Consider the following 14,307-nt stretch of genomic DNA (forward strand, 5'->3'; position numbering starts at 1 on the left):
TATCCCAATACTTTCTAGTTCTGTTGCCTTAAAAACTGATATCACTCGTTGGTAATTTCACCCTGTAGATCAGATGAAGCTAATACGCAGGCTTATGTTGAAAATAACCCCTGTAGTATTTTACACATCTGCTCCTGCACAGTCTGAACAAAGAAATGTAAAAAAAGAGGGCCGAACTCCATTTCCCAGCATGCGTCGGTGCAGGGCATGCTTGTGACGTCACGCCTATATATACACGGCTCCAGGAAAGAATTTCTTCCTCCATTGTTACATTGTAACAAACGGGGCCGGGGCTGAAACGGGGGAGGAAACGTCTTCTCGTTAAGATTATCCCGCAACAAAACTGACACCAAACGAAACAACAACCAAGCCGCGTTTTTTTAATAGCGAGAAGACGTCGAAGTGAGCCCAGCCGAGCCAGAAAACCCGCCCCGGTGAGAAATAAAAGGATAAATGAGCAGAAATGTCAGCGGAGCGCTCCGTTCTCTCCATCTGAAGCTGTGGAAACAAGACTGTGACTTCTGCTCCTGCACAGTTGTTAAAGGGAATTAAAACGGCAGCTAAACCCCATGACGCCCTGTTTCTTTCTGTCTCCTGTCTGTTAGGTTGAGAGGAATGCAACATTTCTGTAAAAACCCGTCCGGGTGTCAAGCAGCGCTGGTTTTACTCGTGATCTTTCATTGTGCAGAACAATGACTTTTCTTTTGGCAGAGAAGTAGTCTAAAATACAGCTAGATTTAAACCCCCTTGCATAGTGACAAGTGACATAGTTTAAAGCACTGAAGCAGCTCGATCTGTGGCTGTTAGTCCTCGGTTTTTAAGCTTCTCCTGGGGGTTTTAAAGGTGGATGCTGAGTCCTTGCTGGGAAGGAGGAAGACCCCCGAGCTGCCGGATTGAAGGGTCCCTGTTTCTGCCCCAGGTAAGAGGGTTAGGGTCGCTTATCTGGGCGGTGTGTGTGTGAATGTGTGAGTGTGTGTGTGTGTGTGTGTGTGTGTGTGTGTGTGTGTGTGTGTGTGTGTGTGTGTGTGTGTGTGTGTGTGTGTGTGTGTGTGTGTGTGTGTGTGTGTGTGTGTGTGTGTGTGTGTGTGTGTGTGTGTGTGTGTGTGTGTGTGTGTGTGTGTGTGTGTGTGTGTGTGTGTGTGTGTGTGTGTGTGTGTGTGTGTGTGTGTGTGTGTGTGTGCAGGAGAGAAAAGGAGGAAAAAAAAAAGGGAAGAGGGCGGCCGAGCCTTTGCTTGTCAGACAGATCATGTCCAGCCTGCACACTCAGATCAGTCTGGCCATCATTTGCGCATTTAAGCCACACACACTGACACTTCATCCTCAGTTTGTGACAGAAAAAATGATGCAGGGACTCCCAGAGTCCCGGAGGAGCCGGTCTCATCCTCACAATGGCAGGGCTGCTCCTGTTACACTGCACTTCTGCTCACATCCGGTGCTACACTTGCATCTGTGCAGGGGATTTAACTAGTCTATTCAAGTCTATCCTACCTTAACATCAGCTCTCAACCTTTCTCCCAACAAGAAAGAAGCATTTGTATTTCCTGATGTGTTGCACTGCAGCATCACAGTCCCCCTGCATCCATCAGCATCACCCTGGTAATGAATGAATGAATGAATGAGTAGACTTTCTCTTGAGTAAATACCCAAAAAAGCAGGTTATCAGATCACTGGTGACTGTATTTCTGTCCAGCATTCACTGCTTAAGAGACCAACCTTCAGCTGGGAAGCAGTTGCTTCATCATCTCCCTCTGGGCAACTCAAGGACAAAGCAGTATTTTAGAAATGTTACGTGTTTCCTGACTGATGTCTGAGGTATTTAAACCACGACTACATAACTGCTCCATTTAGGATTGTGGTACAGTGGATGTCACTTGCATCGGCTAAAATAAAAGACCTGTGTGGAAAAGCTACTACTTTATGATAAGTTGAATGTATGCATGCACATGGACAATATGCTTCAGTGATACAAGTGTATTTGAGTCTTTTTGTGAGCCTTTGAACCTAAATAATCCATTAAAACAATGTAATCTAAGACATATAAACTTAGCTTTCATTCATCTTTATTGAGCTACCACTTTTATTGATCTTAGCAGAGTAAGATGTTCAAGGAGAGGTATTAATGTCACCAAGATCATTTGTTTAAAGCCTGTCCACATAAACTATGCTTGCCTAGTTGCCATGGTTACGTCTCTAGACTTTGATCATTTTAAAAATAGGATTTCATCTGAGAAGGGAGGCAGACAGGCAAAATGATGGAGCTGGAATACAGATGAAAGGAGACTGTACTGCACAGATGTCACCTTTTTGTTTCTGCTTGTGGTCCAAAGAAAAGATCTTGCACAGGATATGAATGACCCAGTCGTCATAACAACGGCAAGAACATTTGGTCTTTTCAGTAGCAAACCAATATTCCATCAGTACCGTGAACATTATTTGCCCTTCGGTCATCACATCTCCTCACATTTTACTGCTGCAGTGCGTGTCAGTGTCTGCGTGAGTGTGTGTGGTTTTTGGTTTTCGTTGGCTCGACCTGTGCTGTTGCTCTCTGCCCTCAGACACCAAGTTTCCATGGAGGCAGGTGCGTCTCTAAGCCTCAAACGAAGATATGAAGAGGTGGACAACAGCTCTCCATTCTCTACACCCAAGGACTCAGACGATGACATCTCCAGCAGCGACAGTGCAGACAGCTGCGACAGCCTCAACCCCCCTTCCAGCACCACGTTCACCCGTGAGCAGCAGCAGCAGCAGCACGCCCGCCTCACACCAAACACTTCATTAGCACCAGTCTGGTAACTCATGTGTGTCGCCTGCGTCTCTGTCTCTCCTCATACCAGCCACCTCCATCCTAAGGCAGCACAAGCCGTCGCCGCGGGGGAAACGCGTGCGCTTCGACCTGGTCACGGTGTACTACTTCCCCCGGCGGCAGGGCTTCACCAGCGTGCCCAGCCAGGGGGGCAGCTCGCTGGGCATGGCCCGCCACCACTCCTCCATCCGGCACTACACGCTGGGAGAGTTCGCCCGCGAGCAGGAGACCAGCCACAGGCACACCCTGCGCCAGCACCTGCGCCAGGAGAAGCTCAACGCCCGCAAGATGAAGGTACGCCCAGACACGACTGCAGGGATGTTGAAATATTATACACGACTGTCTCAGAAAATTAGAATATTGTGATGAAGTTCTTTATTTTCTGTAATGCAATTTAAAAAAAAAAAAAAAAAAAAAATGTCATACATTCTGGATTCATTACAAATCAACTGAAATATTGCAAGCCTTTTATTATTTTAATATAGCTGATTATGGTTTACAGTTTAAGATTAAGATTCCCAGAATATTTTAATTTTTTTGAGATTAGTATATTTGAGTTTTCTTAAGCTGTAAGCCATGATCAGCAATATTAAATTAATAAAAGGCTTGCAATATTTCAGTTGATTTGTAATGAATCCAGAATGTATGACATTTTTGCATTACAGAAAATAAAGGACTTCAAATTTTTAGAGACAGTCCTGTATGTTGAATAAGATGTTTGGGGTTTATTTTTTTACTTATTTCTTATTGAACAAAAACAGATCAATACACATTTAAACTCTTTATCCATATTAACAGATACTTACAGAACAGGTGCAAACGTGTACAATGAAATAAAAGACATGAAAAGAAATAAAAAATAATAAACCAAAAATAAAAGACGAGAGAGAAAAATAAAGACAAAAGGTTAACAGGAGGTGTTCATTGCTTTGTTAATGCTTCTGTTACTAGCGACCAGCGGCCACTGAACTGGTTAGTTTTTAGCCTTAATCTTGCTGTAATTTTCTGCATCATATACACATGTCTTATCCTCTCTCTCCAGTGTGTCATGCAGGGGGACTGTGGTTTCAGCCAGTTGACTGTTATAATTTTTTTGCCCACTAAAAGCAGAATTCACAGTAGAGACGCCAGATCTCTCTCCATCATATCATCCTGAATTATACCTAGTATGACTAGGGCTGGCCCCATAGTAAGATCTGCATAAGATGTTTTATCTCAATGTTATATTTAAACGTTTGGTCTATTTTATACATTCTATTGTTTTATTCTCTCAGTTTCTAATATCTTGCTTTTTAGACCTACTATTAGGATTTTATGTTATACTTTTAAAAACTGGCATTAATAAGTTTTATGTTTGTGTATTGTTTTTATGTAAAGCCCTTTGTGTTGCATTTTTATGCATGAAAAGCGCTATACAAATAAAGTTTGATTTGATTTGATTATGAGTCCATGAGTATCGACAGTCGTGTCCTCTAGAAGGACTTTACATCATCGGTTATTTTGATTTATTTTTTCTGACTATTTACAGAAAACTGTAAACACTGTAGTTTGAGATACGTTTGATTCGTTAGCAGTTCAAATGAAGAGTCTTTTCATAGATTTGACTCAGTTTCATTTGATATGTGAGGAATGAAAATGTCCGTGTTTCAAACAGCATGACAGATTAGAGAGACGTCTCAAAGTTAAATGCATATTTTATAGTTGCAGTATTTTTTTTGTCTGATCTTGGTCTTCATTAATCATACCATTGCCCTTCAGATTTATATTTTGACTGCTTGAAGGGGCCTGATCTGCAGGCTGGGAACAACTCGGCTAAAATAACAAAATATAAAAAGCTGCTGCGCCGTGCAACAGCATCAACTCCAAAAATCATATTTATAAAATGTATGCATGAGCATTTATGATCTATTCAGTTAACTCAGTTTTATTTATTTAGCATCTATTACAGTACAAATTGTTTCTCTGCAAGACCCAGAACGTGACCCCTGAGCAAATATTAAAAGAAACAGTGTCAAGTAAAAAGTCCTCTCGCGGGAGAAAAGTAGTAGATATAAAATAGTATGTGTGATATAGATATACAGTGTTCTTCCTTTACATTTGTTAAAAGCAAACCTATCACATATGCAACTGATGCAGCTATGTATGGAAGTATTGAAACATCCACAGCGTTCTTATGGTCCCACCAAAGACTTTCAACAGGACTGAAGTCTGGACCTTTACCGGCCATTGCAACATCCTTGACTCTTATTTTCAGTAATTATGTTGGAGATTTGCTGATGTGCTTGAAACTATTGTCCTTTTGCATGAGCCTGTTTTGGCCACTTGGTGCACGGAGGAGTCCACTTGGTTGACTGCATGACCGTAAGGTGCACAGGGGGTAACCTGTCCACCACAGGGCTGACATCTGATACGAGGCCTTTGTGCTGATATGCTGTGTTTTGTCTTCAACAAATGAAGCGCCGTGCATTTACGGCTGTAAGCCTCCTCTTGTTTAAGAATATTTGTGGTTTCCTCAGATGTAACCTCGCCGACCTTGGAAATGGCTTTATTTTGTAACCTTTACCAAGTTGATGGGCAGCAGCAATTACTTCTCCTACTGTTGCTTGTTGTGATTGATTGCTGCTGATGTCTTTCCTTCTCGGTATTATGTTAAGGAACACTTTAACGCTCCAGCCTAGCAAACTGTAAATCTCTTGCTTTTTTTGTACGTTGTCACACTTGTGAATGATCAGTTAGCAAAGCGTGTTTGATCAGCAGCACCTTAGTGCAACTTCCCATTTGAACTCCTCTGGAAGCACTAAGGCTTTACTTAGCCTTTTAGGCCCTTTTTAATCTATTTTAATCTATTTTATTTGTTTTTGATCAACAAATCATGACACATTATGTCCTGTGTTGTTCATTTGAGATCGTATTACCCGGGTTTACAGCCTTTTAAGGACCAGACCATAGCGTAGAGTAGAGGAGTGTACGTTCATGACTGGACACTCGACTGCACATCAGGCTCATGCATGTGCGTGCGGTTCCTCAACGATTTCATTCATTAGGAAAGGCATATATACACCGTTACAGGCGTTCCCAGGCCAACCGAGAGACATAGTCTCTCCAGCGTGTCCTGGGTGTTCCCCGGGGTCTCCTCCCGGTGGGACATGCCTGGAACACCTCCCTAGGGAGGCGTCCAGGAGGCATCCGGTACAGATGCCCAAGCCACCTCAACTGACTCCTCTAAATGTGAAGGATTAGCGGCTCGACTCCGAGCTCCTCCCGGGTGACCGAACTCCTCACCCTATCTCTAAGGGAGCGTCCAGTCACCATGAGGGGGAAACTCATCTCGGCCGCTTGTATCCGCGATCTTGTCCTTTCGATCACTACCCAAAGTTCATGACCATAGGTGAGGGTAGGTGCGTAGATTGACCGGTAAATCGAGAGCTTCGCCTTTCGACTCAGCTCCCTCTTCACCACGACGGTCCGGTACATCGACCGCATTACTGCGGACGCTGGCCTTGGATTTGGAGGTGCTGATTCTCATCCCTGCCACGTCGCACTCAGCGTCAAACCGCTGAGAAGTGTGATCCCCCTGTAGTTGGAACACACTCTCCGGTCCCCCTTTTTAAACAGAGGGACCACCACCCCGGTTTGCCACTCCAGCGGTACTGTCCCCTTCCTCCATGCAATGTTGCAGAGGCGTGTCAACCAAGACAGCCCTACGACATCCAGAGACTTGAGGTACTCAGGGCGAATCTCATCCACCCCCGGTGCCCGGCCACTGAGGAGCTTACGAACCACCTCAGTGACCTCGGCCCGGGTGATGGATGAGCACGCCCCAGAGTCCCCACTCTCTGCTTCCTCAGTGGAAGGCATGTCAGTCTGGTTGAGGAGATCTTCGAAGTATTCCTTCAACCGTCCAACGATGTCCCCAGTCGAGGTCAACAGCTCCCCACCCGCACCATAAACGGTGTTGGCAGAGTACTACTTCCCCCTTCTGAGGCGCCGAACGGTCCTCCAGAATTTCTTCAAGTCTTCCTCCATGTCCTCACCAAACTCCTCTCAGAACCAAGTTTTTGCCTCCAGGACTGTGCGAGCTGAGGCTTGCTTGGCCTGCCGGTACCTATCTACTGCGTGAGGAGTCTCACAGGCCAACGTGGCCTGGTAGGACTCCTTCTTCAGCTTGGGTAGCAGTTTTGGAGCCATGTTGGTTAATATGTTTTAATCTGTGAGTGAATTGTTGACTGGCAGCACGTGGGACAAAAGGCAAAAGGAAAGCAGGCTGCAGATTGAATAGTAACTTTAACATGGTGATGTTTTGTGGAGAAAATGCCTTGATGGTCTTGCCCTGGGACCTGGCGCTGATGTGCCATGTCACAGAATAAAAATACATTATTGTCAAATCAATTATGCCCTTTTACATAACTCCCAAGTGTATTAGTCTCAGGATTCCACCCTTGGTAATTGTGTTGACTATTGCTCATCAATTGTCGGGATATTCATGATGAGCCTTCGGTCTTAAGCTTGAAATAGTCAGTCACTTTCTTCTCGTCCGTCTCTACACTATCTGTCGTCCACAGTTGACGAGGAACGGCACGGTGGAGTGTGCCCAGGCCGACCTGCTCACGCTGGAGGACGTTTCGGACGAGGACCTCGACGTGGACGCTGTGGAGGTGGACGACTGTTTCTTCCTCCAGCCGCTGCCCACGAAGCGCCGCCGAGCCCTCCTGCGAGCCTCCGGCATCGCTCGCATCGATGCCCGGGAGAAGGCCGAGCTCCGAACCATCCGCCTCTCGCGGGAGGAGTGCGGCTGCGACTGCCGTCTGTACTGTGACCCTCGCCACTGCGGCTGCAGCCAGGCCGGCATTAAGTGCCAGGTGAGACGAGTATTCAACACGAGTCTTCTGTTGGCTGTACATGATACATGATTGATATATCTGATTTATTTAACTCACTTGAGCCAGCATTTATTTGTCCAGTAGTCTTTTTCAATAACGCTTGACTTCCGTTTTGCTTCAGTTTCAGGGTGCTGCTTTTCTTTACGCTAGCTCACTGCCAGACAGCCAGGACTTGAATATAGCAGATCTGTTGTGAAGAACATCTGCAACAGATGTGCTCTTCAAAATGTCTGCTGTGAAAAAGGCCTGTTGGTTTTTATTTTTTTATTATTTCTTCAAACTTTAGACCACAGTTCAGTGAGTGATTATACCACATAACATGACATTATCTTTATTTTTTTTAAAAGGTAAAAGCATACCATTAACTATTTTACCTTACAGATGCAATTAAAATATATCTGCGTTATTTTAAGTTTTCCATGTTAACACTTTAATTAGCCCTCTGGCACATGATAATGGTCATTTATTTTTTTTCCTTGTATTAAAATTCTCTGCTTGTGCTATAGTTTCTAGTGTGGGGACTGAGGAAGTATCTACTTGGTGAGACCAACTTAAAGGACATTAGTTTTGCAGTCATGCAGAAATACTTAAGAGTATATTTCTTTTTTTTGTTTTGAATATTATGTTGAAAGCATTTCAGTGCAGCACCCGGTTCCAGGCAGGACGACCTGTTTTATCCTGATGGCAGATGTACAGGTCTTAAGAGTTGGATTATAGACTGAAATCCACCCGTCTGTCGTTGGTCACTGCAGCCAAACCAGAATTTATACACCAAAGGTCTGAGGAGGTGGATCAGATATTCCATTTATACAACTTATCATGTTTTCAGGCTAAAGTTTATTTATAGACTTTAGATATATACAATATACTACATAATACTATATATACAAACTGTAAGAGCTGTAAAACAGGATATATATATATATATATATATATATATATATATATATATATATATATATATATACATATATATACATACACTCAAACCAATGGGGAAGTGTGTCCAAACTTTTGGTCTGTACTGTATATATACAGGACTGTCTCAGAAAATTAGAATATTGTGAAAAAGTTCTTTATTTTCTGTAATGCAATAAAAAAAATAAATAAATAAAAAAAAATGTCATACATTCTGGATTCATTACCAATCAACTGAAATATTGCAAGCCTTTTATTATTTTAATATTGCTGATTATGGCTTACAGTTTAAGATTAAGATTCCCAGAATATTCAAATTTTTTGAAATAGGATATTTGAGTTTTCTTAAGCTGTAAGCCATGATCAGCAATATTAAAATAATAAAAGGCTTGCAATATTTCAGTTGATTTGTAATTAATCCAGAATGTATGACATTTTTGTTTTTGTAATTGCATTACAGAAAATCGCAATATTCAACATCTCTGACAGTCCTGTGTGTATATATATATATATATATATATATATATATATATATATATATATATATATATATATATATATATTAGTACAAAACAGAGTGAGTTATAATGGATATAAAGAATATCATGCATATCAGTTACTGACCAGTGTTTATCCTGGTCATCTCTTGGTTGTTCTACAGGTCTCTCTTTGACCAGTATCTGTGCAGTTTCCTCTGTTTCCACGATTCCGTTGTTTCTAAGCAGTTTTTATTTTTTAAATACATGAAAGTGAAACCCAAATAACCAGAGGTTTATTCTCCAGGTGGATCGGATGTCGTTCCCCTGTGGCTGCTCGAGGGACGGCTGCGGGAACGGAGCGGGCCGTATCGAGTTCAACCCCCTGCGCGTCAGGACTCACTACCTCCACACCATCATGAAGCTGGACCTGGAGAAGAGGAGGATGCTCATACAGGGCACTGGGGACCCGTACGCTGAGTCTGAGCCGCTGTCCTCCCCCTCCTCCACCTGCCCCACGTCCCCCACCCTCTCCTCGGGCACCGGCCTGGACTCCGAGCTGGAGGAGAGCGAGGTGCAGACGGTGGAGGAGGTGCAGGACTTCCTGGCAGAGCAGGACATACTGGAGAGGGAGAACGAGACGGCGGTGCTGCACCTGCAGAGTGCAGTAGAACAGGAGAGAAGGGAGCGGGAGGAGGCAGAAGGGGAGGCGGTGCAGCAGGAGCTGAGCGCTGCCGGTCTCACCCAGCAGCCTCTCTGCCTCCTACCCAGTGCCTTGAGAGGGGGGTTGACTGAGCAGGCAGACGTGCCGGTTGTGGATCAGGTCCTCCTTCAGGGGCCCTTCCCCACGGGGGCCACGGTCTTGTGCATCTCTGACAACCAGGAGGAGAGCCCCTCCGAGCTCCTCAAAGACTCCACGTCTCTGCTCTACTATCAGCTTAGCCCCATCGAGCCCGGGGCCTTCGAGGCGCTACCCAGGGCGGAGGAAGACGAGCCAGAGGAGCACTCGGTCAAACAACGCGACGCGGGGGAAACTAAAATTATAGAGAGAAAAAAGGAAGAAGCAGAGGAGGTGAAGAATGATAAGCATGAAGGCAACCCCAGTGCGGGCGAGTGTTTGACCAGTGGGATTCTGCAGCAGCAGCAGGAATGTGCAGCAGTCGTGCAGGAGAGGTCCGCCAGCATCCCAGAAGATAAGAACCAAGAGAAGTCCTGCTTGGAGAAAGATCCACTGCCTCCAGAAGTTTAACTTTAGTGTCTCTGCAGATATTTTGCACAATAGCTTCATCTAAGATGAAAAAATTACATATTTCACATACTACTTTCATCAAGAATGAATACAGGTTGCAATCTCCTAATGACTGTCTTTAAATGATGTGCAGATTGAGCTTGAGTATTACAAAACACGAGAGAGAAGAGATGCTGAAAGCACATGCAGAAGTAATATGAATGCAGCGAGGAAAGATTTAAGTAATTGCGTTACGAGTGACGACTGCGGCCTTATTGGAAAAACATAACAACACTTGTATGTTGGAGTCGGTTTGGAGGGCGGCAAGTAGTGCATTGTTAATTTCCAACGCGGCAAACTCAATGTGCATATGCTAACATAAGCCTTTTGTTTGGTGATGTATCAAGGTATTAACACTAAACACACATAGTTTTGCAGAACGCAAGATGCTGGTGTATTTAGATACTTGCTGGCTTATTTTCTATTACAGCAAACACGTGCTGTTGTCAAGCCAAAATCAAGGCCTCTGATAATATCCTCTGCTAAATATAGACCTAATAATCCTGGAAATACTTGTTTTTGTGTACTGTATATGCATTTGCAGTGTGCAAGAGAGCTGCTTTTCTGACCTGTATGCACATTGTGAACTGAGGGCAGCAGGCGTCGTGGCTCCGCTGCACTGAGACGTGAAAGCAAAACTAACACCGAGCAGAAAATTAGCACCGGCCTTAGCTGTTGCTCTCGCTCACCTCCGACTGCTACTATAAGCGCAGTCCTTTTCTCAAAGAAGAAAAAAATAATATCAAAGTTTGCTTAGAGTTGCCATGCTGATGACATTATTTTCTTTGACTAATGTGTCTTTTTGTGAATTAGATGCTGTTGGTTTAAACATTTCAGTCTTTGCAGTCTGTGCTTCTGGTATGAAATTAAATAATAGTTCATACCGCTCATGTTGCTTGGTGTGAGGAAGAACCCATTCTGAAGCAACCCAATTTTCATATGAAAAAAAAAACAAACATATAGCATTAAAATATTTAAAAGAATAGTGCAACATGTTTTGTTGGCAATATTAACTCCAGACAAAATAATGAGATGTTGGGAATTTATGGATCAGATTTACAGCAACCTGATTTTGTTTGTCTTATTTTCTGTGTATGTGTGTGTGTGTGCGTGTAAGGTGGGCTTTTATGTGTGTGTGTGTACTTATTTTACATTTGTTCGTCTGCATTGGAGAGAAAGGTGTGCATGCACATGCATTTGTACTGTATTAGACGGGGTGCGTGGGGGGAATGTTACTGAGGAGTCATTTTTAAACCTGGAAGGTGCTGTTGATTTAAAATTTACAGGTTTATTTCCCTCCCATTGTGAGACATCATTTCGTAGAGATGTATCTCAGCTGATCTCAGAAGTAAAAGTACTAGAGAGTGTGTGAGAGAGAGAGTGAAAACGCAATAGCAACCACACTCCAAATATTAAATGTGCAGATTGTGGAATGAGGTGTGTTGTGATTGACTATGTAAACACAATCGTATACTATTTCTGGTCTCTAAATGTCTTTTAAAAGCTACGTGTGAATAATACTGATCTCCATAAGTGAGCCGACACTTCCTACACAAAATCAGTCCTTTGTTTTGTTGCCTAAAACTCTCTGCTGTTGCGTTTACCAACAGCTCGCCTAACACGGGATGTGCTGCTGTGTATGAGTTGTCTGATATATTTCTTTGCCTTTTTTTATTGTCTTAATATAATCCTGCTTAAGAGTTACAGCAAAGCGGGGGTTTCAAATCTATTTAAATGATGCTTTCATCCGTCACATTTTAAAAAAGCAGTCTCCAGTAGTTATTGTCGAGGCAGCAGATTTATTACGGCTCTTTGTGTTTTGCGTGACTTGCCCTGATATAGTACCACCTTTGAAGTGATGATGATTACAAGCTGCCTGTTGTTGAGCTTCTGTTCTTGGCTTTCTACTAATAGATTTAGGTTTGGGACCACTGCACCACATTAACTCTAGTACTCTCTGTGATCGTGTGTTTCTCTGTGTGAAAGGCGTGTACGATTGTTGAGAAGACTGACCAGTTTCGACTTCATTTAAAAGCTGTGAGAACCACTCTCATGCTAACTGTTGCCTCAAGTGGCCAAAAAGGTTTTTATACTAAAATTTAAAAAAAATAAAGTACTCATTGCAAAAAAAAAAAAAAAAAAGTTTGTTTGTGTGTGTTTGTTTTTAACAATCCTTCATTTAAAGAGCACACAATCAAGTTGTCATTCATGACTTTTACCACCACTGGTTGATGGATGCAATTAACACTTTACATGACAAATAACCACATGAAACCACATGAAAAAAAAATATACAAAGTAAAAGAGGTCTTTTAATATTCTCCAATAACCCTCTAGTATTTTATTGACTGGCATATAAAGGGTTAAGGATGAAAAATACATATTAACTTGCCAGCTGCTTTTTTAGGTAACCCTGTTCTTTTAAGGAAATATGCAATCAGCCAATCAAATGGCAGCAGCTTTATGCATTTACAGAGGTGTCAAAAGTATTCACATTCATTACTCAGGTAGAAGTATAGATACTAGAGTTTAAAAATACTCCTGTAGAAGTTGAAGTATCAACTCAAGTGTTTTACTCAATTAAAAGTATAAAAGTACTGGTTCCAAAACTACTTAAAGTATAAAATTAAAAGTAATGTAAGGGGGGAAAAGCCATTAAGGACAAAAGCCATTGAAAATGAATGCCTCTTAGTATAATGTAAATATATTAAAGAACCATATGTGTACTATTGAGCATTAACATGTGTTTCAGAGAGCAGGAGATATGATGACTAGTTGCCTATAAGTATTGTAATGGTGCAAAAAGTCAAACTTCAGAGGCATGTTATCATTTATCCTAACCTTTATTGGAATGTACATCCAAGTTTAGTTGCAGGAATCTGAGGGAACGGATGTAAGAACAAAACTGGACAAGAACATCTGAAACAACCACAACCAAATTCACTCTATCTGGATGGAGTAATTTAACTGGATAGTTTTTTTTTAAAGGCCGAAATGAAATAGAGTAACGAGGCTGTTTTTAAAATGTAAGGAGTAAAAAGTACAGATAATTGCGTGAAAATGTAAGGAGTAAAAGTAAAAAGTCGTCTGAATTATAATGACTCCAGTGAAGTATAGATAACCAAAATTTCTACTTAAGTAAGGTAACAAAGTATTTGTACTTCGTTACTTGACACCTCTGTGCATTTATACACGTAGAGATGATAAAGAAGACCTCCTTAAGTTTTAGTTGGGCATGGGAATGATGAAGGGACATCATTTGAGTGACCTTCAACATGATGGTTGTTGATCACTTTACATCTACTGGGAGTTTGTTGCACAACCAATTCAAGGGTTGTGCGTCAAAGGACCTTAAGTGTTTTTCTTGACGCACTTTAGGACCTTTGAGAATCGTTTAAACGCCACTGCTTACCTGAGAGTTGTTTCTGTTCATATTCCCCCTCATGATGGCTACATCCAGCAGGATGAACAGCTCAAACCATCTGTAAGCGGTTTCTTGAGCCTCCACAGTCACCAGATCTCCGGCCAACAGAACATCTGCCAACAAATCTGGAGCAACTGTTTGAAGTTAAGGTGTCAATATGAACAAAGATTTCCGAGGAATGTTTCCAGCACCGTGCCACAATGAACTACGGTCTCATCTGGCACTAGCAAGGTGGATTTAATACAGTGGTGTATGTCGAATGTATTCAGGAGACCATAACACATGATCTTAACATTTAAAACCAAAATGCAAACGCCTCCGAGAGGAAATATGTCTTGTGACCAGATACAACAACAGGCTTGAGTTTCCATTATTGAAGAGGAGTGAATACACCCCTGGCCCGGGCATCATCCTCCAACAATGGTAGGGTTATACAAAGATGTTACATTCAAATCAGTCAATATTAAGTCATTGTTTGGTTCTGGCGGCGTACATTTGTTCATCACCATTTCTGAATA

At 42.4% G+C, this 14,307-nt stretch overlaps 1 protein-coding gene across 2 annotated transcripts; it reads left to right on the forward strand.

Moving 5' to 3' along the window:
- The first annotated feature begins 40 nt into the window (after window positions 1-40).
- csrnp2 (cysteine-serine-rich nuclear protein 2) lies at window positions 41-12,484 on the forward strand. 2 transcript variants are annotated; one of them, XM_061735338.1, is made up of 6 exons: window positions 41-434; window positions 606-919; window positions 2,556-2,728; window positions 2,835-3,097; window positions 7,366-7,662; window positions 9,385-12,484. In XM_061735338.1, the coding sequence occupies exons 3-6, from the start codon at window positions 2,569-2,571 to the stop codon at window positions 10,324-10,326; spliced, it is 1,662 nt and encodes a 553-aa protein (XP_061591322.1). In that variant the 5' UTR covers window positions 41-434; window positions 606-919; window positions 2,556-2,568; the 3' UTR covers window positions 10,327-12,484. The 2 variants fall into 2 exon arrangements, with proteins under 2 accessions (XP_061591322.1, XP_061591323.1); XM_061735339.1 differs by having other exon boundaries at window positions 844-919.
- Window positions 12,485-14,307: the final 1,823 nt, after the last annotated feature.

Source organism: Cololabis saira, chromosome 12 (genome assembly GCF_033807715.1).
Source record: "Cololabis saira isolate AMF1-May2022 chromosome 12, fColSai1.1, whole genome shotgun sequence".
NCBI lineage: Eukaryota > Metazoa > Chordata > Actinopteri > Beloniformes > Belonidae > Cololabis > Cololabis saira.

What these genes read in the sequence shown, in the direction of transcription:
- csrnp2 (XM_061735338.1), top strand. Translation starts at nt 2,569, where the DNA reads ATGGAGGCAGGTGCGTCTCTAAGCCTCAAACGAAGATATGAAGAGGTG. An exon ending in TCAACGCCCGCAAGATGAAG is followed by an intron (nt 3,098 to 7,365) that starts GTACGCCCAGAC and finishes TGTCGTCCACAG; the next exon opens with TTGACGAGGAACGGCACGGT. An exon ending in AGGCCGGCATTAAGTGCCAG is followed by an intron (nt 7,663 to 9,384) that starts GTGAGACGAGTA and finishes TTTATTCTCCAG; the next exon opens with GTGGATCGGATGTCGTTCCC.